Source organism: Pavona decussata, unplaced genomic scaffold (genome assembly GCF_977016875.1).
Source record: "Pavona decussata unplaced genomic scaffold, jaPavDecu1.1 SCAFFOLD_300, whole genome shotgun sequence".
Lineage (NCBI taxonomy): Eukaryota > Metazoa > Cnidaria > Anthozoa > Scleractinia > Agariciidae > Pavona > Pavona decussata.
In genome coordinates, this window is record NW_028145697.1 from 943,257 (window position 1) to 967,500 (window position 24,244).

Here is a 24,244-nt window from a genome sequence, read left to right on the forward strand (position 1 = left end):
TGTCTACGCACAACTCAGTCCAGTCCCTACCTCCTGACAGGAAGTCGCGACTAGCTCTTGTAAACATACATTTTTCTTTACATAGAATTGTGTCTCTGCACAGAGTTTGTGAAAATTTTTGCTGAAAATTTAACACGGGTTGAGTTTTTGATCATTTCGTGGAAACCGACCTAGTTCCCAGCGTCTCTCTTCGTGAAGAGGAGAGACGCTGGGAACGAGACCCGCAATAAAAAAGCCCGCAATGCGTTTCGCGCGTGTGATTGGACCAGCGGGCTTGAGTCTTCTGCTCACAAAATCGAAAATGGCCGCTGCGAAGCCGGCGAAAGAAGGTAAGCGCTTTGAGAATCACTTGGGTTATTAGAGCTGTTGTATTGTTTTAATATCTTTAGCTTGTTAGATATGTTTTCTTTCAGACTGCTCGATGGTCGGTTAAGGAGTTGTAAACGTGGAAACAACAATGATCGCTCGATCCAAAAATAGATCCTCCGTTTCAAACAGATTGGCGTTATGAATTAATTTATCGCCCGCGCCGCGGGGCTAACTGTTGTTCGCAAACTTTACCTGTGTGAGTAATCTGTTAAATTAGCGGAGACACCAAGGCGTTCTAGGCTTTTCAAAATCGCTGGGGGAGTGTTAAAAATGTATAAAATCTGATGATAAGATTTTTTGTCTGTGGTGCACGTTCAGGTAGTTTGTACGGACTGTGGTTTCTACGTGGCAGTTAGCGCCCGAACTCGTTTCCGACGGTTTTCTTCCCTCAAATTTTTTACGTTGCTAGGTTGCTTTTTGTGTTCGTGTAGGGCAAAGTTTCTATTTACAGGCGTAGCCACTGCTGCTGTGAGCTCATGATTTGACGTATTGCACTTGGCTAAACTAAAAAATTCATTGCATGAGTTATGGTTTAATATTGCATATATTTTTTATCGTTGCTGTTCTTTTGTCTTTCAATCATATGGAAATGAGTGTCTTGTCTTTAAAATTTTCTGCAAATATAGTAATTTATTAAGCTTACAAATATTATATTAAAGTATGTTCAAGCATAATGGACAAAACTTGATTTATTTAATTGTGAAGCAGCCTGAAATATCATGAAGACAAAAAAAGAATTTTGGTTCTCTGCATGAGATGTAAAATAGATTTTTGATGGACCTTCCAGAGACACCCCTCATTGCTAGTTGGTGTAGAAAGTGGACACATTAGTTTACACTGATTGAAGGTGTTAAGCTACACAAGGTTCATCAATTGATGTATCAAAAGTTTTGTTAAAAAAAAAACTTATAGTGCCTTTCAGAGCATAGTATATCCATATTCCTCTCTAAAGGATTTTATTCAATGTATCCTCAGCTCTCCCCTGTAGATATTCCAATTTGGCAGTATACTAAATCCTTTATAATTTCCTTTTTAAGGTAAGATACATGTTACTAGCTTTATTATATTGGTTTTATGGTATTTCTAATAACAACCCCCGACCTTTGAAGTTTCCAGTTACCTGGAGGATGGGTCTTTTTTCTGGAAATGTTGGCATGTTTCTCACAGAAATACTGGAATGGCTCTTACAAATTTTAGCTTTAGTTTTACTGGCCCAGCCAATGACCTGTTGTTAGTAGTAGTTCTTGAGCTACTGTTCCATCAAAAATCACCACAAAACCTTACCAGTATTTAGATAGCACTTGAGGAGCTAGGAGTGCGCAAGTCATAAGGAGCCAAGGATATGAATTGTTATGTACCACAAACAAAGAATATAGTTCAATGTCCTTTGAACCTTAAGTTTAATGGCCTTAGCTCCCACAAGTCTCAGGAACTCAGTGGTAGAGCATCCAAACTAGTAGTCGGAAGGTCTTAGGTTCTACTCCTGATAGGTGCACTCGGATTTAATTTTTACCGTGTATAGTATTCCGAGTGTTTCCTTTGTCATTCCCTAAATAATATATCATTCTCAAAGATATAGTTTTTGCAAGGAGCACTTTTGATTTGACAGGAGTGTCGTGGGGTCTTTTCATATCACAAGTAATTACATGGTTGTTAAATGGTAGAAGGTGAAGCCTTCATGAACCTATTGGACCACAACTGCCAGCATTTATCTTGATCACCAATAAAGAAAGTAAAGTTCCTTCCCCAAGAACACAACAAAATGTTCTTGATGAGGCCTTGAACCCAGGTTTCTTATTATCCAGAGTCCAGCTCACCAACCATAAGTCTTAGTAACTGGACACCCTACCAGCAAACATGAGACTTGCATTTTAACATTAATTTTTTCTCAAAGAAATGAGTTCATACATATACTGTACATGTATGTTGTGGTTCAATTTTATCCTTGGTTGAAATTTTATTTTCCATTCTTTCAAACTGATTATCATACATCTCCATTCCCAAGAACAATTATAGGAAGATAAAATTTAAACAAAGGATAAAAAATTTGAATGACAGCACATACATGTAGATGAGAAAAGGGCAAAATAATTCTGGTGCTATTGCAAGACTAGTCATTCAATTTTACTGAGAAACTGAAAACAGTGAGTGGCAAATATACATGTAGGATAAACATGGTCACAATGTCATAACTGCTGTTTGCCATAAACGTAATTCTAAATGATAATCTCTCTATTGTATCTTTTTAAAATATACCTGTACAATGCTACTACACGTATAAATCAAATACAGTTGTACATTTTTGTATATTGTTCTCTTGAAACCCTCTAGGAGGTGGCTTTTGTAACCTGAAGTACATCAGCCTTGTGACCCTGACTGTCCAGAATGCGTCACTGATCCTTACAATACGCTACTCGCGCACCCTCCCTGGGGACATGTACATTACAACAACAGCAGTGATGTTTGCTGAAATCTTCAAAGTATTAGCATGCCTGCTGATTATTTTGGCGGAAAAGCGCAACATTCGGGACTGGCTTCAGTTCTTGTACTCATCCATTATTGGTCAGCCGTGGGATACACTGAAATTATCTGTTCCAGCATTGATTTACACCATACAGAATAATCTCCAGTATATTGCAATTTCAAACCTGGATGCTGCAACTTTTCAGGTACAATTAATGTTAGTGTGGAGTTGTAAACATCTCTGGCATGTAATGATGTGTATTAAGTTACATGTATACAAGGGCAAAGTTTTAACATGATATAATTTAGACTACGAGCATTCCCTCATTTTTCTTACGGATAGCAAATAACATGCGTGTATGTGCAGAAATTCCCTCCCACAAGGACATGCGATGCATGGAGGGAAGAAAAAAGCAAGACACTCAACAAACAAGGCTATATGTATGGTGTTCAGTTACAATCAAAGACTCATCTCAGTTCGGATATACAGTATTTTTCATCTTTAGTAAAACAGTGCGCACAATAATTTGAATTAACTTGTGGCAATGGTACAATAATTATATTCTATTTGACATTTCAGCAGCATTTGTTGAACCCTAAATAGCAATGGCAAGAAACAAAAGACTGCTAGAGAATGACATGTATATCAAGAAAATTCACCTTGGGTGATCATATCCTTGATTCGCATGACCTCTGGGGTAGAATAAGCATTGATTTTGCAAGGAGAAATTTGGCGCTGATCACTGTTAGGGCTTAAAGGGTTAATAGGCATGTACAGTACTGTGTATGTTACAGCTTCATTTCTCTGTGTAAAAGAAAAGTGATAAAATATTAAGTCTCTATTAAATTAGAGAGGTCGACATTTAATCTATGCTTAGTCTGATTTGATGCTTTGTGGAAAGCCAGACAATTAATTTAACAAGGTACAACAACTTTTGTCTTTACTTAAAGGTGACCTACCAACTGAAGATTCTAACAACAGCATTATTTTCGGTCTTCATGCTCAACAAAACGCTCGTGAAGCTACAGTGGTTGTCGCTGGTCATGCTGTTTGCTGGAGTCTCCATTGTTCAACTGCAGCCAACAAACACGCCATCAAGCAAAACGGAGGAAAATCCTTCACTTCAGCCTTCACCCATGATGCAAACAAATGACTCTCAAAGTCCATTTCTTGGCTTAGTTGCAGTTATTTCGTCCACTCTTTGCTCTGGATTTGCGGGTAAGTTTGCTATATAACTTACAGTAGGTATCATTCACTTGACAGCTTACATTTTACACATACATGTACATTACACAGTCACGTAGAAAGAGTTTTAAGGGAGCTTGAGCAATTGCAACGGCAACAAAAATGTCACTTGAAAAGATACATGTAATTTCATTTTGTTTATGTAACTTCGCCATTATTTCAACTCATCCAACTTGTACAAAAACAGTGAACCACCCAGGAATCAAATTGGTAGTCCTGAGCAGCATTTGAGTTAAGAAAGAGAATGAAAAATTCACCGTGGTGTGGTCATGTTATCCACAAAACCTTGAATTTGGATATTTCACGTTGTTGTTTTGCAGAGAACGGCAGAGAAATGTACCAAAATTTAAAAACGCATGTGCAGAATGATTGTTTTTGCTCATTGCTTTGCGGTGTTGTCATTCCTGTCATTGTCTTCATTGTGTAAAATGCTCCATGTAAATTAAATAAAAAATAAGACAAAGTGCTCTACAAATTTTACAAGTTACATGAATGTACATGTATGTAACTACAGTCAACTCTCTCATAGTTACCACTTCTTGTAAGCAACCACCGTTTTGTTTCTCAGTTAAAGACTGTTTCATTAGAGCTCTCTCGTAAGTGACCACCACTCAAATTTCTTAAGGGTACTTCCTGGGTTCGATAGGGTAAAAAAGGGAAAAAACATTTTTTTCGACCAAATAGAATTTGGGGATTTTATCTAACATTAACTGAAGAAAAAATTGAAAAATATTAAAAAGCGCGCGAGATATTCAGGAAAACGTATTTCCATCTAAAAGTAAATAAATAAAAAAGGTGTCATAATCTTCTTAGTGCGAGACGCCCCAGAGGAATTTTCGCGGCAAACGCTTCATCCTGGAGAGCTCTTATTTCAGAAATAAGCATATTTTGTTTACATCTCGCCTGCAGAAAATTTCTCACTTCGAATTTTATATTCTTTGCCGGCGCTTCCCACATGGAAAAGTCATCAAAAAACGAAAAGAGCCTGTGGATAAAATCCCGGAAGAATCCAGGTCCTAAGAAAAAGGGAAAGATAGGTTTCAGCGAAGATCGAAAACGTGTTCTTGCAGAGAGCAACAAAGGCTCTTGGTTCGACCAAGAAACTCTAGTCGACGTTGAAGGTTCTGTCGAAGGTAATCACGAAGAACTGGAGCAGCGGCCTTCAAATTAATCCACTGTTATTGGATCAAGTACACAGAGGTCGATTGCCGTGCAAAAGTCCTGCAGGGTAACTTTGCAAGCGTCCTGTGAAAATATCAAATGTCATATTCTGCATCCTCTGGGCCGATTTCTTTCTTCTGCAGCGAGATAAAACCAAATAACGTTTTACTGCGCGTTTGTAATGAAACATTGGAATAAAACTGATCAACAAGAATTAGACCGATGAAATAGAACTCACCAGAAGCGTATCAGCCCACGTGTAATACTGGAGATAGCGCGTTCTGCGTGCCCCTTTCTCTCGCTTTTTGCTCCGCTCCACGCTATCTTGAATATTTCTTACGAAGAAATCACCATCGTACCTAAATAACAGTAAAAATGCAATTTTCTTTCATTATACATTTCCTTTGATACGAAATGAATAATCGCTTTAGCTTGAAGCGTAAATTGCATTACACGCAATCAAAACGAACAACCTACCCAATAGATTTCATCTCTGTTATCAGTGCACTCCTCCGAGGAGTGCACAGTTTGGCGAACTCTCCGCTGACGCGCTTCTGGTTTCGTTAGCCTTGGTTTTTCCCCGTTTTCCTGGTTGATTTTTACGTTTTCCTTTCGCCACTTTCCCCATCTCGCTCGATCACAACAGCAGAGTCTAAAACGTGTCTGCAACGCGATACTTTTTCCGCGAAATTCTGTGCTATTGTTGTTGACGCCATGGGGTCCTGTTGCTCGATTGGCTCTCCACCTAATGAGGTGTCATACTCTCCTGTGGAGGCTTGTTTTTCTTGCAAACCTTTATCAAGCGAAAACTCGCACTTGAATTTTGGCAGAGTATGTCGACTTTGAACGAATTAATAGGGTATGTAGTTTTGACGGATTGTCGTGAAATTTGGCCAGAAGATTCGAGGAATAATGACAAACAAAAAGGTGTCAGGGAATTTTGATTTTCAAAATATTTTTCCCGTGGCGACTGTTTACGCAACACGACTCAAATATTTTTTGCTACTCAAACTTTAGACGTGGATATCTAAATAACCAATCAGAATTTCGAAAAAGCCTGACACCTTTTTGTTGATTGATGCCTTGTGATTAACACTGTGCAGCGATTTCGTTCTTCGCGCGGCGTTCGATAACCGATTAATTCAATGGAACGACCATCGGTCGATTCGAGGTTCTACTGGCTCCTGGCACTTAAAAAAAGAAAAGATCGCTCAATTATATTTTTTATAGAAAACTACATTTATTAAGCTTTATAATGATATATAGTTTGTTAGAGGTTTATTAAAACTTGCGCGCGTACGATTTTTTTTCCAAAGGACACCCGCGAACCCAGGAAGTATCCTTAAGGGACCATGACCACTTTTTAGGCCAGAAATTATAACATGAGACACATTGACAAGTACTGTACACTCTACTGTACTGTACTTTTCCCGAAACTTGTTGCACGTGAAAAAAATCAAATAAATTAGTTTCTATTTGCATAATTTTAGCTGATAAGGTAATAATTTTTTTATGTAATTAATTAATCAATCCAGTATTAGGTTTATTTTATTGATCTTTCCTGTCATTCCCCAAGTGTGGTCACTTAAGACAGAGTTGGCTGTATATAAAATCATGTATGCCAAGAGAGAATGTTTGTTTTGGAAGTTAAGGTACTGTAACAACAAAGATGGTAGCAGAAGACCACAGCTGTAATTTCATGTATTGATATTCTTTTCCTTTTTGTGCATAAATGTTTTTCATTTATTATTATTATTATTATTATTATTATTATAATTATTATTATTATTATTATTGTTATTATTATTATTATTATTATTATTATTATTATTATTATTATTATTATTATTATTATTATTATTATTATTATTATTATTATTATTATAACAATCTTTGTTCTTCTTCTTCTTCTTCTTCTTCTTCTTCTTCTTCTTCTTCTCTCTTCTTCCCTACCACCTTCAAATATGAAGATTCTTGTGAGGGGTCGTTCTTACTTCCCCAAGAAGGATCGAACCCATGACATTCCAGATTACTGATTGGAATTTGTTTTCTCTGAGTAAGGTGTTGACCTAGCTTCCAACTGGAAGCTAGGTCATAAATTTTAGTGTTACATGGTTATTATTTATACTATGCCTGTATCTCAAATGCATATACTACATGTACATGTACATTAAATTGATTTTTCTGTTCTTCTTTCTCATTCATTCAAATGCAGGTGTGTATTTTGAAAAGATCTTGAAGGGTTCACAGATGTCCGTCTGGCTGCGAAACATTCAGCTGGGCATCTATGGAACACTTATCGGTCTGATTGGTATGCAAATCAAGGATGGTGACAAGATTGCTGAGAAAGGTCTTCTGTTTGGATACACCAGCGTGGTATGGATCGTCGTCTTTATGCAGGCATTTGGTGGTCTCCTAGTGGCAGTTGTGGTGAAGTATGCCGACAACATTCTTAAGGGATTTGCGACATCATTCTCAATTATTGTCTCATGTGTAGCCTCCGTATATATGTTCAACTTCCAGATAAGTGGTCAGTTCTTGTTTGGTGCTGCATTAGTTATTGCAGCCATATTTTTGTACGGCCGTCCACAGAATCAAGTGAAGCCCAATGAGAACAGGTCGACATCCACTGCCAAAGTATGACCTAATAACTGCTTTTGACGGGGAAATGGAAATTTAAGCATTGGAAAAAATAGCATAGGTAGAGGCCCCCTCATTTATTTGTAGCACCAACACTAGCATCCATTTGATATAATTTGTGACACTCAAAAGACTGCAAAAAGAAAAAGGTCTTGAACCAGATGTTATATAGCACCAAATATGTGTACAGTGTACATGTAGTTCAGGGCCCAGTTGTTCGAAAGCTGATTCACGTTAATCCTCAATTAAAAGTTAATTGAAGTTTTCATCTCGCTCATTTAAAATGGTTTAAAAGGCTTATTTCAAGCTAAAGGTTAAGAAAAGTCTAAGACAAAACTGAGGGACAAAAATCTTTTGGGAGAATCTTTATTAACTATTAATTAACCTCGCATCAAAGTTCACGTTAATCCGGGATTAGCTTAATCGGGCTTCGAACAACTGGGCCCAGTGGTCTTCAATACAGTGAGATAACAAATGTAGAGTTAAATTAAATGCAATGTACATGTAGGTACATGCACATGTGACTCTTGAAAGTTTTTTTTTCTTATTATACTGTAAGAAGATGACTAAAGAGAAGAAGGGTCTTCTCCTCTCCATTTTCCATTGTAGTTTGCATAAATCTTCTATACTGTAACTGACATTGCATATTCTATACTAAACACTAAAGGTTAGTTTACATGGCTTATATAAGCAATGGAATGATTATTTTTAGAAGATTACTGTATTGGTATTATTATGTACATGCAACTAGTTGCCTACTGGTTACATTATAATAAGGGTTCAAATTTACCCCACCCAGGTTTGAGACACCATGTTTGGTGTTTCTTTTGTTGAAATAATAAATTATTATTCAGTTGTGTTAATTCTATTTTGAAAAGTATGTATGGGGTAAGCTGTTTTACATATAAAAAGGTATCACTCGACAAGTTATGAATAATATATACTGTATAAAGCGGCTTTCAATATTATTGAGTGTCGCATTCACAAGAAATGTACATGTTAAAAAACGTACACTGTACTTGCACCAATTAGAACCCAAAGCAAAAACACATTGTGGCATCAAGGACAGAAAATTGTATGCAAACAATTGAATCCCAATAATTGGTTTGGATCTCCAGCAATTGGTCGAGAAAGTGACGCTTTTAAAACTAATCACAGAGTACAGTAAGGCAAACTAAACCAAAGCAAAATGCAAAATTACTTTCACCAATCAAAATTGTAAACCACTCTTGCTATCAACCATCATATGTTGGACAGTTATGTGTACAGTATGTGTCCAGCCATAAAATAATAGTGGTATGTGCATTTGTGTACTGTAGGGCTTGTTACTTGTTGCGTGGGGATGTTAAGGGTTTAAAATATTTTAAAGCACATGTATTGCACTTCCATAAGATTTTAATATTGTGATAATTGCACTCAACATTTTGCTATTCATTACCAGAAATTTAGATTGATATGGCATGGAATCATAAAATATGTACAGTAGAACCTCTTTAAAGTACGGACACCAAGGGGACAGGAACAAGTATCCATTTTATCGAGGTGTCCGTTTTAGAGAAGTACAGTGTAGGCTTTATATGGATTTTGGTCGCTTAGGGAACAATTAAACTGTCCCTAATAGAGAGGTGTCCGTAAGGAGAGGTTCCACTGTACTGTGTTTAAATGCTTTTTAGAGCTTTAGCGCAGTCAAACCTTGATTGTTTGGATTAATCCTGATCATCACCCACACCTCATTCCTTAATTCTCATCACCTGCAGTGTACATGTATATGCTGGTTTATGCATTTATATTATTTAGGAGAGGTTGGATGCTGATCACTGTTAGGGCCCAAAGAGTTAATGTCATATGCAGCCTGTAGTACCCAGATGAACTGAAGGTGCATCCTCTTGCCTTATGTTAGTGCAAAGCCTGAAGCAGACTCCCTTGTCTGCACAAAGCCTGGGAAGTGCTTTTTGATGACATCACCATGGATAGATCTATGGAATCTCGGGTCTTAACAAGCAGATAAAAACTCGCTGGTCTCCAGGCTGGGTTATGCATGGGTAAATGTTATTGTTTTCTTGATCTGACCCATTTTAGGGGGATCTCAGGAGTTCCAGAGAGTCACAGTTTGACTGCATGCGATTCACTTTAATCATAATTTTTATGTACTGTAACTTGTGTTATTAATAATATAATTGTAGCCTGGATAAGTGTTGATAGACACGTACATCTATGTCCAGAAATGCACATACAATTTTCTAACTCTGAATTTAGATACATCATTATTACAGCTGTAGACAGAGTTTTTGCCATCATTTCATACGGTTTCATGTTTGATAAAATTGTTTGTGTTAAGGTGTAGATTAAGCCTATTAAGGGAGATTCTGTGATGTCTAATTAAGGAGAATGCATCACATTAACATTCAATTCTGGACATACCCAGGGCTGGAAAAATGTTTATAACTGATAATGGTGGCTGCACTCCAGGGAAGAGGGACTCCCATTTAAAAGTGACGGGGATGATTGTATCACCCCCGTCACTTTTATACGGGTGTCCCCCCCTGTGCATGGAGAAAATGTCCTAAGTGCAGCCTAGGTAACTTTGTGATTGTTATCCAATTAGAATTCAGAGCGGTATCTAGTTAGAATTCAGTGTTTTGCGTTGAGGTGCTCAAGGGTTATAATTAATTTTGATGTTGTTATTTAGTGATTACTAAAAAGCTATGTGCTTTCCTTGGACAGTAATTAACATTGTTTAGAAGTGTGAAAATTACTGAGGTATTTTCATGCTCCTCAAGTACTCAAAATTACCCTGAAGTTGCTTAGCACATTTTTTCCATGTACCTGTTATGGTCAATAATGTTAAAAATACAACTGAACCTTCCATAAGAGGACACCATTAGAACTCTGTCTTCACTTACCTGAGGCTTAAAAGTAGTGTTTATATTATATACAACTGTAGCTAGGACTGTGACTGTTTGTCTGCCTAAGGAGTGATGTCTACCTAGGGAGGTTAATCTGTAAGTAGATGTTTTACTGTATAGAAAAATTATATTACTTATATTTGAATATAATTATTGGTTTAAGCAAGAAGTTTCAGTATAAAAGTGGCCTGGACTGTCTGTTCTCACCTTTGATTGCCAGTCATCCATACAAATGTCATTATAACATACAGCATAGTGGCAAACTTGTTACTTTTCAGAGTTTAGTTTGTTTTCATTATACTTTGAAGCATGCCAAGATGTTTACCAAGATTTTAGATTCCTATTATTGAATGTTCAACAGGTGGGAATGGAAAGCAGAGCCATCCCTTTTATAGAAGATCTTCTTGTCAATCTGACAGAAAGCTCAGAGTATTAGTCTGTCTAGAGTATTGTTCTTGTTCTTTGAAAACCTAGAGTACAGGTGCATTGCTCTCTCAGGAAACCATTCCACCACCCCCTCCCCTCCCGGACTTACCTTCCCCTTTGTGAGAGAGGAGAGAGTAACCTATTGTACCTTGTTTTCGAACTTGTGATTTTAGTCAAAATTTTGAACTTACGTATTCCATTATTTGTATATGTACCAAAAGTTATACTGATCATCTCTTTATACTGTATGGTAAGCAAATCAGAGGAATTCATTTTTTTGACAGAAAACTGCATAAATAATTACAAATGTTTGGTTTTATCAATTATTATTAATACTTTAAGGACAGTGCCTACTAATAATGAAGTATTTTTGTGTGGTTTATGACTACACAGGGAAAGCAGATCTTACCAAGGGATTTTGAAATCCAAAAAGAAAATTGGGGGTAACCACAGATATTTTAGAGATAATTAAGCAACAATTATTCTAAAAAACAGTTAAATACAAAGCAATGTATGACTTTTTTTTCTGAATTGAAGCTTTATTATCCCTCAAAAATCCATGGTTACCCCAATTTTCTTTTTGGATACCAAGAGCACTTGCTAAGTTCTGCTTTCTCTGCATAGTTTTAAACTACACAAAAATATCCCTGTATTAGTAGGCACCTGCACCTATAGGAAACCCAACTATCACGAGATGCGCTGAACGTATGCGCAGTAACAAAAGTACATGTAGGCTCTGTCCTTAAGGTAATTTGGCCACCAGAAAGAGAATTTCAAGAGTGATGATGTTTCTAGTATTAGTCCTTTGTCAGAGCAAATCAAGGAATTAAGGGTTGTACAGCTGTGTGGTTTATAACAGTAGAGCTATGATGTACATGTAGGTGGGAGGAGTCAAGAAATATTTACAAACTGGTTAGCTCTTGTTATAATGTCTTATTATGTAATGGTGTCATTTATTAATAAAATCTGTAGTCCTTAATTATAAGCTTGAAGTGCTTTGTTAGATCAAGAGCCTAAAGTGCAGTGATTGTGGAGGTACATACCCATCCCTGACTCATAACCAGTCATGATCACTAATCAGGTGATAATAGTCCAATTTCAATATATTAAAATTTAGCCTGAAACAATATCATCCGGGGAATAAATTGTAGAATTTATATGGGTTATTCCCCAGAGCCTCGCAGTGATGTTTATTGTTTCAGGCTGAATTTTAATATTAATATCGAAATTGGGCTATTGGGTATACAATTTTGGGGCAGAGCCCTGCTTGTCTTAATTTTAGTTCTTGTAAATACAATGTGCCCTTGCACCCAAATGAAATAAATGCCCAGAAATCAAGTAGTAGTCACCATCTTCCTTGATCCCGTAAATTAAATATAGTAGTTCAAAGATTCAATATCCACCTCCTCAATTTCTGAGGAGCTAAGCTTAAAATAAGCAATACAATACAATAAGCTTATTAACATATCCCAACAGGGATTTTCAATGTTAATATACAAACAGTTACAAAAAGCAGAACACCTAGTTACAATTCTAGAACTTCTAAAAATGATCTATCTGTAAGACGATTTTGGTTTTTTTAAAAGTTCAAGACTAGTTTGTAGACCCACCCCCCCCCCCCCCCCCGCTTCACCCCACAAAAAAAAAAAAAATTAAAAAAGCCTCCATTCTGCTGAGATTCCAAAAATTCCCGTACTGCACTTGGGCCACTTACTGTAAACAGAAAGTGAGACTGCATAAAACTCGGAAGTCAAGATTGGCAATAGCATTGAATCAAGTCTTGGTACTTTTGTGTCTCATTCTTAATAATGGCTATGGCCCTCTCCAACCTACTCAGAAATCAAGGAAATGAGTTTTTTCGCCGAGCAAGCCGCTTAAGTGTAAGTTCTTCGCCACGAGAAAAAAGGGATCTATACGAACAAGCGCTTTCTCGCTACTATCAAGCGAAGGAGAAATCAGAAAACCGTGACGAGGAGTGCTCCGCGGCGAAAAACATCGGCAAAGCAGCATGGAAAATCGCAGGTGTTCTAAGTGCTAAAGAGGAGAATCCTAAAACCATCATCTTCTATCTTCATGAGGCGATTAAAGGACTGTGCACGGCTTACAATCACAGCGAGGATTGCAAGGATCCCGAGTGGCGAGGAGAAGTGTTTGAAACACTCTGCGTTTGTTTACAAGAGGTCATGGATGCGGCCGAAGCACTTGGAGACAATGATCAAAGGATCGCTCAGCTAGAGAAGCTAAGCTCATTGACTACTGTGGTAGAAGCCGCCCCCGACATACAGATCACCTTGGCCACGCTTTACTTTCACGATGGTACCACTAAACTGCAAAACGGCGACTACAAAAAGTGTTTGATACGCATGAAGGATTGTTACCGGCCCATTGAAGAAGTGAAGCGGCTGAGTCGTTACGCGGGAGTGACACGCGCGACACCCGAGATGCTCTCGCAAACGCGTGTCCTTGAGCAGGACGTGTTCTACCATACTTGTTCGGCGTCATCGATCCAAGCGCGCGCACAGGGAGACCAGCTGTTGCAGTTGGCTTTGCAAGGGCAAGAAGAGCTTGACATGACCTTGATATTTGAAGTTATTGACTGGTACAAGCAGGCGGTTGTCCTGGCAAGAGAGGTGGACATCGAACAAGAAGCCATCGCTGACAGTCGCCTCGGTGTGGTCTATGACAAGGTGTTGAAAATGACATTTCGGAGTAAAGCATACTTCACTCATAGCTTTGAGCTAGCAGAGTCTTTAAAACCTCGCATCTTCACCTCCCACCAGTGGTACAAGGATTGCACTGCAGCACTAAAAAGATTCCAAGATGAGGCTCGCGCAAGGGATGAACAAGAGAAACAAAAGGCTCGGGCCATGATCATGGAAGAATTGTACGATGAGCTAGATGATCTCAAAGCCCACAAATCGGAAGCCATCACCTTTATCAAATACATTTATGCCAACTACCCTCCGAAACTTCTGTCCTGGAAGAAACCAAGTGATGACGAGATGGAAGAATGGAAATCACTAGATACAGATTCAAAAGATTACAAGAAGATTTTAACCAAAGCACTGTTTTACTATCACCCTGATAAAGTTGACGAAAAGGTCAATGGAATGAAGTGGAAGGTCTTGTGTGAGGAGATCACAAAAATGCTTACTTATCACTATGAGCGTACCAAACACATTCAGTGACTGAGCTTCACACTGTCTGAAGGCTGGTCAGTTCATGAACAGATTTAAATCAGTCAGCTAGATGACAATCAGTTAGCATCCCACATAGTAATATTAAGGGGAGGGTAGTATTATGACTTCCCTAAAAGCGACCTCGTGCATTAGGCTAACAGTCAGTAGACTGTGCTGTTTTCTGTAGTCATACATACCGGTAGCAACTTTTCATATCATTCTGATTTGTTTGGTTGACCAATATATACATGCATAGTATAAATCAACAAAATCAACATCAAGAAGTTGGTTCATTTATTGTTGACTATTATTTTAGGTTGTAAGATTAATTAATAGGCATTGCAATATATACAGTGTATCAGGCTTACTGTCATTTACAAATATAATATTCTATCAAATTATGTGTTATCTGCTTTATTAGTCACGTATGTGTTATACACACCTATAACATAAAAAAGTGCATATGTGTACACTATATGCATACTGCATATAGCCAGTGCATCTGTTACACATGTGTTACACCATGATTTGGTGGACAAATTTTAGAGTGTATTTCACATCTAGCACCATCCTCGGAGACCCAGGGACAGGTAGTGGGGAATTGAGGAAAAAGACAAAACGGGCGGGGAAAATTTGACCAAGTTTCCTCCCCTTTTCTTCATTGAATTTTTTTGTAACGTTTCGACTTTTTCCTAGTCCCTGCCATCTGCCCCTCAGGGTCTCCCAAGGATGATGTAGCGCATATGTCACTCATGTGTGAGACATCTGCTGTCTCGTGAAATTCACATGTGTGCTATTTATTCACCAGTTACACGTGGAGTTTCGGTGAGGGCTGACCAGGGAATGAAATCATGAATACTGTGTCAATAGTATGTCGTTGTCAGTTTCAGTTTCAGTTCATTGATTTTTGACATAAATTTTTACAAGAAATGTGCACTGCCCACAGTTAGAACCAGTTAGCAAGAGCTAGTTGAGGTGAGCAGTTACAAGCAATATTAATTTTACACAACAAATTTAGAGAAAAACATTAAGTTTGGTAATATTAAGATATTTTTACGGACAATGGTATGTGTTATATAATGTATTATGTGAAAAAAGGCTATATTGAGCTTGAATCAATAAATGCAAACATTGTAAGAGGCCGATACTTCATAATGCAAAGTCTTTCAATATTTGTGTAATTTACTGAAGTGTCAGTTTATTTACTTTTGCCAAGTGCAGTAACACAAGTACACTCATGAAACTGGCCAATGAGATATAAAGTTTGTAGGAATACCTTAAAAAATAGCCATAGCTTATGTTGAAATTATCAGGCCTCCCCAATCAAACAGTACAATTATGGTAACATTTCTTAAATGAAGGTGTGGCACAAAAAAAAAAAAAGAACTCCAGGTTACTAGAAAGTAACTTTCTGGGGGAGAGAGGAGAGTACTTCCTAGTAATAGGCCAATGGGAAGGTGCTAGTAGTTGGGGTTGCATTTTCATGACTGAGCTGACTGGGGTCACATTTTAAACAAAATGGGATAGCAATTGTTTGACTTTTCCAAGCCAGCGTGAGTAAGCAAATGATTCTCTTTCTCCGTTCCCTTGGAAAGGAAACTATAAATATCGCTATACTATGCAGGCTATTACGTTCAAAAGGGCGTACAAGATAGATAAATGAGCACAAAATGACTAAGCTGGGTTTGCCTGATTTTCATTTACAAAGAATGGCCAAGATGCCGGGGTCAATAATTGGCCACATAATTAGCTTAAATTATATTGGGATTGGGGCTCTCAGAGGCCTACAGCGGGACATATTCTTTTGTCGACTCATATTAACACGAAGAAAAAGTTTTGAGTGGTTGTCTCCATAGCATGTCCCCACCGTCGATTTTTTTTTCCTGTAAAATGTCGCCAAATTTTCCCAGATATACGTTTTATCAAATTAAACAATTGAATCCTGACTCTAGAAAGACAAGTATGCAGGTTCATGTGTACGAAAGAAAAGTAACCAAGAATTTTAATCAAGTGAGACTTTTCAGATAAAGATTGGATTTTTGTCTATCTCTTGGACGGGTGTCTTGTAGAAAATAACAGTTCAGTACCCGATATGAAGCTATTTTCCTATCAAAGAAAGATGTTAGGTGTGCTTTGAAAATTATTACATTTAAACGTCCAATTTTTAATCACTCTAACGACATTATCGAATCTCTTCATTTGACACTTAATGAAATGTTGCACAATGTCGACTTGCACACTCAATTTTTGATTGCACAGTCAAAACTGTGTTGCACCCGGTGACAGTACAGCCCCCCTTATTACCTATGTAAGGATAGGATAGAAACCGTAAAATAATCTTGTCTTGCAAAATTTTTGTATTTCCGGGCCAAGCCATTTGTTCTTGTGGCAAGATGTTCTGTTTCTTATCACGGCTACTTGTATTCTGATCCTTTCTTTAGCGATGTAGTTTCTTAGAGAGTAGCAACACGCGAAATTGAGGGCCAAAGTCTGCTTTAGTTACGGCTGTTTTTTTTTTTTTGTTTGTTTTGTTTTTGTTTTTGTTTTTTGTTTTTGTTGTTGTTGTTGCTTTTTTTGTTTTTGTTTTTTAATCGCTTCGCTCCGCTCTGTAAGTTGGGGACTTTAGTAGTTTAATTTCCTTCTTTTGTTTCAGTATGCCAGTCTATTGGTTGTGTTTTGAGTACGCCATGATTATATTTCATCTTGGATCTTTCTCGGATCTCATCAGCTGCCGAAAATGGCTTGATTTGAGTTGCTCTCTAGGCGAGAATGGCAAGGCATCAGGGGCACCCAACGACCAAATCTTCCTAAATACGTCAGAAGTGCCTAAAATGGATTTCTGTAGGCCTTTACATATGGCCTTTAGAAGCCTGTTTGGTTAATTTGGAGCTGCCCTAAAAAATATTTTTCTGCTCGGATATGTTAGAGGAACTTTGGTCGTGTCGAAAGTTTGAGGGGCTTTTTTGTCTCATACCGAAGTTTTAGCTATCCTGATGGGTCTTGCCGAAAATTCGAGGACACGTAGTAGTGTCATTAGAAAATTTTAGGGGGCGTTTTACGCTATGCCTGTGACTACGAAAATTAAGTGAAAATCTTAGGGAATATAAATACTCATCCGAATGTTATAGGCGTATAACCTATATAATGCTTCGTTATGCAAGGCGTTAGCCGTCACGCATATCTTTACCCGCTTTGAAAATCCTACCAATAGTCTTCATTCACACCTCATTACAATCAACACCTACGCCGAAGATTTAGTGATCCGTTCCTTAAATGTGCGAGGGCTGTTCAATACCATGAAAAGGCGTGAGATCTTTCGCTGGCTCAAGTTAAAAAAAAACTACGCAATTTATTTTCTTCAAGAAGTTCATTGTACGAAAGAGTAAGAGATCTTGTGGACCTCAGAATGAGGTTTCTCAGCTGTTTTTAGCAGCTATTCAAGTGCTATTGGCGGAACTTGAATACTTTTCAATAATAACTTTGAACATAAAATTTTGAAACAATTTTCTGATCCAGAGGGAAGATTTGTCATAGTAGACATCAAAACAGAGGATAAGACTATGACCTTAGTAAATGTTTATGCGCCAAATGACGATAATCCCACCTTCTTTAAGAGTGTGCTCAATCAACTTCTCTCTTTCGACTGCGGAGAGATAGTCCTCGGAGATGATTATAACTTGGTTCTGGAGGTTGAAAAAGACAAATCTGGGGGAAACCCGACCACTCATAAAAACTCGTTAAAAGAAGTTCGGTATATTGCTGGCCGGTTAGATCTAGTAGATATCTGGCGTGTCCTTAATCCAGATGTCAAAATATTCACCTGGAGAAGGAGGAAACCTGATGTGCACTGCCGTCTAGACTTCTTTTTGACCAGTTCCAGTTTAAGTACAACGATTACAAAAGCCGGACTTTTTACCTGGCTATAAAACTGACCATTCTCTTATAACACTACATCTCGCAAATAATACAAATCTTAGGGGACCAGGTTTCTGGAAAATGAATACCTCCTTCTTGTTATATAGCGAGTATGTTGACTTGAAACAATCAATGAGGCGGCGAATGATTACAAAAATGTCACAGAGTTTGACGCCGTTCTCCTTTGGGACACTATGAAAATGCAAATTCGATCAAGCACCCCTTCACTACGCAAAGAATAAGAAAACCAAAATAAAATCACAGGAGTCATGCTTAGAAGCCGATATATCATCTCTTCAAAAGAGACTGGAAGAAAACAATCTCTCGGAAACAGACGAAACTGACATTTCCAACGAATTAGATATTAAGATTCTCCAGAATGAAGAAATATCTAAATATAAAACCCGTGGAACAATTATAAGATCCAAGTCTCGCTGGTATAATGAAGGAGAAAAAAACACAAAATATTTTCTTAATTTGGAAAAAAGACATTTAAATTAAAAAAAAAAAACATTAAAAACCTTCAGCTTGCTGACAATAGTACCATTAAGACGGACACTGAGGTATTAAAAGAGGCAAAATCCTTCTACCAAACATTGTATTCTTTCTGCAATCCACAAGTTAATGCAGAGCTTGAGGACATCTTTTTCCCAGAAGGAAATACCCTGTTGCTAGAGGCGCACAAACAAAAAGAATGCGAAGGTCTATTGACCGAAACTGAATGCTTAGAAAGCCTGAAATCAATGGAAGCAAACAAAAGCCCTGGAAATGACGGCCTCCCAGCCGAATTTTACAAGGTTTTCTGGAAAGACGTACATCATTAACTTCTAAACGCACTAAATTATGCATATGCAAACGGCTCTCTATCAATTATTCAAAGGAGAGGATTAATCACCCTCGTACCAAAAAAGAACAAACCTGCTCATTTCTTAAAGAACTGGAGACCAATTACACTTCTTAACTGTGATTGCAAAGTAGCGGCCAAATCCATTTCTAATCGAATACGTAAAGTCCTACCAAAGATAATCAACAACGATCAAACCGGCTTTTTAAAAAACGGATTTATTGGAGAGAACATCAGACTTGTCGATAGCATAATAAATTACACAGATACAGAACAAATCCCTGGCCTTCTATTATTTGTCGACTTCGAGAAGGCCTTCGATAGTGCAGAATGGAGCTTTATTGAGAAAAGTCTAAAATACTATGACTTTGGAACATCCTTGATTGCATGGGTAAAAATATTTTATACCGATATTAGTAGTTGTATCCAAAACAACAGATGGTCCTCCGACTTCTTTACGTTAAGTCGCGGTGTGAGACAGGGCTGCCCTCTTTCTCCTTATTTGTTTATTTTATTTGCAGAAATATTGGGTAGCACAGTAAGGAAGGATAATGAAGTTCGTGGAATCACGATCCTGGGCACTGAGTGCAAACTCTCGCAATACGCAGATGATACGACAATGATTTTAGATGGCTCACAATCATCCTTTTCCAGAACTCTATACTTACTTGACGCATTTGCTTCGATATCTGGCTTGAAAGTTAATTACGATAAAACGGAAGCCCTCTGGATCGGCTCATCGAAAACTTCGAATGCAGCATTACTCTCTAACAAACCTATAACATGGGCTGAGAGAAAGGTTTACGCCTTGGGAGTCTAGTTTTCTACTGTAAAAGGAAACGCTTATTACGATAATTTTTCCGAAAAAAATCGAGAGAATGAAAAACATCCTAAATAGCTGGTCTACAAGAAGGTTGGCTCTTCTAGGTAAAATTGCGATCATTAAATCTCTGGCCGGGCAGTATCGCAAATTGTGCATGTTCTGTCCTCTCTCCCAACGTATCAGGGTGCACTTAAAAAAATTAATTCTTTGTTGTATGGTTTTCTCTGGGATAAAAAAAGGGATAAAATCAAAAGAGTGGAAATGATTAATGACTACCATAAAGGGGGTCTCACGATAATGGATATTCAAAGTTTTAATGAATCTCTGAAAATTAATGGATACAAGGTTACTTAAATAATGATAATCAGGGGAAAAGGGAAGCTTTTCGTTGGTTACTACCTCCAGAAGTATGGAGGCAAAGCAGTGTTTTTAAGTACCCTTAAACCAGAAGACGTTTTACGGCTTAAACTAAAGGATCTTTTTTGAGGGAAATTATCGAACACTGGACCAAGTTAAATTACAGCGAGAAGAACCTGGATTTTAACTCTATGTTTTTATGGCACAACTCACTGATCAGAATAGAGAACCGACCTTTCTTTTACAAAGCCTGGTTTAAGGCAGGGGTAAAAGAAGTTAAAGATCTACTTGACAAAGATCAGACTTTCTTAAGTTCTAAAGCATTCATAGATAAATATAATATTAAAACTAATTACCTTGAGTACTTTAAAGTAATATCGGCGTTAAAACAATTTAAGAAATCATTCTCACCAGTCTTACACAACTCTCTTTCAAATGATATAGCGATTCTACTGTCTCATTCAAAGATTTGCAAAGAATTTTATAGACGCCTTGTCCAAAAAAAGGCTTCCACGCCATTGCAAAGTGAAGAAAAATGGCTTTCTGAACGGAGTATAGTTCAAGATTCGATCGTTAACTGGAAAAACACTTACTATTTACCATTCCTCTAGACAAGAGAAACAAAGCTTAGGGTATTCCAGTTTAAGTTTCTTCATATACGTATTGCTACAAAAGACTTTCTCTGCAAGATAGGTATAAAACAAGTTGACTCTTATTTTGTTCCTTTTGTGGTCAAACTACTGAAACTCTGGTCCACCTGTTTTGGTACTGCAAACATACTCAGGCATTCTGGAAAAGTTTATTTGAATGGATATCCCAACACCTTGAAGATTTGAAAGACATTTCTCTCTCTCCCACTCTCTGTCTAGGCTTAATTAACGATGTCTCACATCTACTTTTACATCACTTACTTCTTATTGCTAGACATTATATATACAACTGTAAACTGAGAAACATCATACCCAAGGTGCAACTATATAATTATACAATTGCTCGTGAACTCCATGAAAATTGAAAAGCAAATAGCCTTAGATAATAATACCCTAAATTCTTTTAAAAATAAGTGGAGCCCATTAAAGAACGCCCTCCAGTCCCAAATGATCAATTAAAATTCAATAAGTTGATAACGAAGATTAGTAAGTAAGCGGTAGGCTATGTTGCTGTACATGGTATGAGGTAACGATAAGATGTAATTAGGTAGTTTAAATTTAGTTGTAAGTTAGTATTTATTGTAAGTAGTCGTAATTGTAAGGAGCGAAAGCCATTTTACCGTCTGTTATGTATTGAATTGTACGAAGAGTCTTGTATTGTTAGTAGACAAGTGTAAGTAACCAGTAAGCACTGTCTTGTAGGTGAAGTACTGTATTGTCTAGTAATGTATTTATCCCGTAATGTAAGTAATGTGTTTTTGCAAATAAATAATTATTAAAAATAAAAAATAATAAAAAAATAACCTATTCATCCAAAAACGTTAAGGGACGAAATTATACGCTCTGTCAGACCTAAATAATGTAAATTCCTGATATTAACTCAATTCCCCACCGAAAATTTTAGTAGCTTTTAGAATAGTTACGACGGACGAAAACTTTAGCGGACAAAACCCCCATCTGAAAATTATGTGAAACTTGGTGGTTTTCCGAAAAACCTCGAAAAGTCTAGGGGATCACTCAGTGGAAACTTTCGAAACTTTTAGGGGACCTTCCATCCGAACAGATATTTTACCGAAATATTTCGTCGGGTGCCCCTGAGGCATTCTGTGTGGCATTCTTGTGTGTCAGAATCGCATTTTTCGCAATGTTAGGAATCAGACCGGTACTCTATTAATCAGTGGCTAGGTATTTAAACTATTTTATGCTCAGAAGTTTTTGGGTGTGTAGCAAGACATCGGGTGTGCATGAGAACATTAAGTGTACAACCTCTTACTGAGAGTTTGAGTGTGCAAGTCGGGATTATTGCCGGGTGTGCAACATTTCAATTGCCAAATGAAGAGAGTATTGGTAGAGTGATTGGTATTTTACTGGAGTAATTTTATAATGTTTACATTCAGCATTGTCAATGTTGAGATATGTGATCATCAGCTATTGCAAAAAGCAATTAAGCTCACAGTGAAGTGGTAATGCGTCTCTAAAATACCCCTACATTTCGTAAACAAACATTCCTTTCAAAGTCTTTATACGAATAATCCAAGTGTCACTGTGAGTTTAATTGACGGCTGACCCTATACATCCCATATAATCATATTATTACTGAATAAATTATGTGGGATTTGACCCCCCCCCCCCCCCCCCCCTCCTGCATACTCGTGGGGTGTGATAATCACTTATAACTCCAGTGACAAAATCCTGATCGGCAAGCCTCGATCTGAAAACTTACCGTGCCACGACACAACAAATTCCCTGAATGGGGCCTTTAAAAAAATCGCTATCTAGATCCGAGGTGAGGGCTGATTCTGTCCGCGGCGACCGTGAACCTGAATAACTTTTGTATGTCTTTTACGCGGGATGTCCATAGGGCAGACCGTGTCAAGTATTCGGTCGGGTATCTTTTCTTTTCTTCGTCGTAGTCACAAATCTGCACGTTAATTTATTCATTAAACTCTGCTCTTTCCTAGAAGGGATCTATTGTTCTGATTGTCTTCAACAAAAACGGCCCGATCAAAATCTATTCTAATTCTACGAGACTCTATTGTGAAGAATGTTCAAGGATGGAAACTATCCACCATTACGCCTTTTGCTGTTCATTACGAGAAAATACGCATTTATTTGCGTAAAATGGCAACCAATTGCGCGAAGATACATGAATGTGATAAAAAAGCAAAAAACGTTATTGAATCTGAGTTAAGCGCAAATGCTTGTGTTTTGGCGCTAATGAATGTATCTTCGCGCAATTGGTCGCCATTTTACGCAAATGGATGCGTTTTTTCTCATAATGAACGGCAAAAGGTGTAGTATAAATCTACCAGTGTTCTATCACGAATGCCGTTCTCTGATTGGCTACGCTCCTCGCTATCTATTCTGTGATAGATAGTGAGTAGCGGTTTTCAACAAAATGGCGGCCGCTTCGTCGCGTTTTCGAAGTGTCTGCGATGAGGAAATAGATAATTTACTTGTTAAGGTTTGGACGACTAGTAGATTTATACTAAAGCAATTATTGATTATTCGCTCTCGATTTCTATGCATGATAGCTGATTCGGGCTGCGCCCTCATCTGCTATCACGCGATAGAAATCTCGAGCTCATAATCTAATTATAAAATATTTGAGATAGTACGCGCGCTCTCATTGGTCGATAAGTGTGTTTAGATGAGAGTATGTAAACACGGTTGTGACGTCACGCTTTCTGTGTCTACCGGCACAATTTGAAAACATTTCAAAGCTTTCGCAAGACTCGCAAAGTAATTTCAGGTACAACTGTTAAAGAAATGGTGAAAAATTTCCCAAAATTTTGATCGGGGTTTGCCTATCTCCTCCCCCCTGAACCCGAGGGAAAAAAAGCAAATGCAAGAAGAACCACAGCGCTTTGCCTGCCTCGCTAAACGACCTCGTCGAGGGAGCTCAATTGAAGACGACAAAATATGCAACAAATACGCAGTAAACTTTTTTAAAGGTAATTTTTGCATTTGAGAACCACAATAAAATTCTCTAAAAGACATTCTTTATTCAAAAAATGTACTCGAAAACGAACACAAAACTGTATGCTACAGACTATAAATGTTTCAAATCAAACTTTGTACGGCCGGTTGCCGTGTCTTGGCTGTCAAATTTGTATAAAATGTATTTTCTCTGAGATTTTCTCAGCGTAATAATCTACTGCTACGATTACTATTACCAGCAACAACTTCACAGTCTAGATCCGCTGCTTGTGCTATGATTCCCAAACAGCAAAACTTCACAAGGCACGATGAGCGACTCGACTTC

General features: G+C 37.7%; 2 protein-coding genes and 1 long non-coding RNA gene across 3 annotated transcripts; 2 read left to right on the forward strand and 1 right to left on the reverse strand.

Moving 5' to 3' along the window:
• The first annotated feature begins 264 nt into the window (after positions 1 to 264).
• Positions 265 to 12,196, forward strand: LOC146454507 (UDP-galactose translocator-like). Its single transcript, XM_085095113.1, has 4 exons — positions 265 to 329; positions 2,701 to 3,038; positions 3,784 to 4,051; positions 7,455 to 12,196. The coding sequence occupies exons 1-4, from the start codon at positions 302 to 304 to the stop codon at positions 7,880 to 7,882; spliced, it is 1,062 nt and encodes a 353-aa protein (XP_084951239.1). The 5' UTR covers positions 265 to 301; the 3' UTR covers positions 7,883 to 12,196.
• Positions 4,994 to 5,944, reverse strand: LOC146454508 (uncharacterized). The gene is made up of 3 exons (XR_014859245.1): positions 5,717 to 5,944; positions 5,478 to 5,598; positions 4,994 to 5,376 (listed from the first exon to the last, which is right to left on the reverse strand). It is a non-coding gene; the product is annotated as an uncharacterized LOC146454508 (long non-coding RNA).
• Positions 12,197 to 12,925: 729 nt separating the features above from the next.
• On the forward strand, positions 12,926 to 15,551 carry LOC146454509 (uncharacterized). Its single transcript, XM_085095089.1, has one exon. It carries the CDS (start codon positions 13,020 to 13,022, stop codon positions 14,397 to 14,399), a length of 1,380 nt encoding a protein of 459 aa, XP_084951215.1. The 5' UTR covers positions 12,926 to 13,019; the 3' UTR covers positions 14,400 to 15,551.
• The last annotated feature ends 8,693 nt before the right edge of the window (positions 15,552 to 24,244 follow it).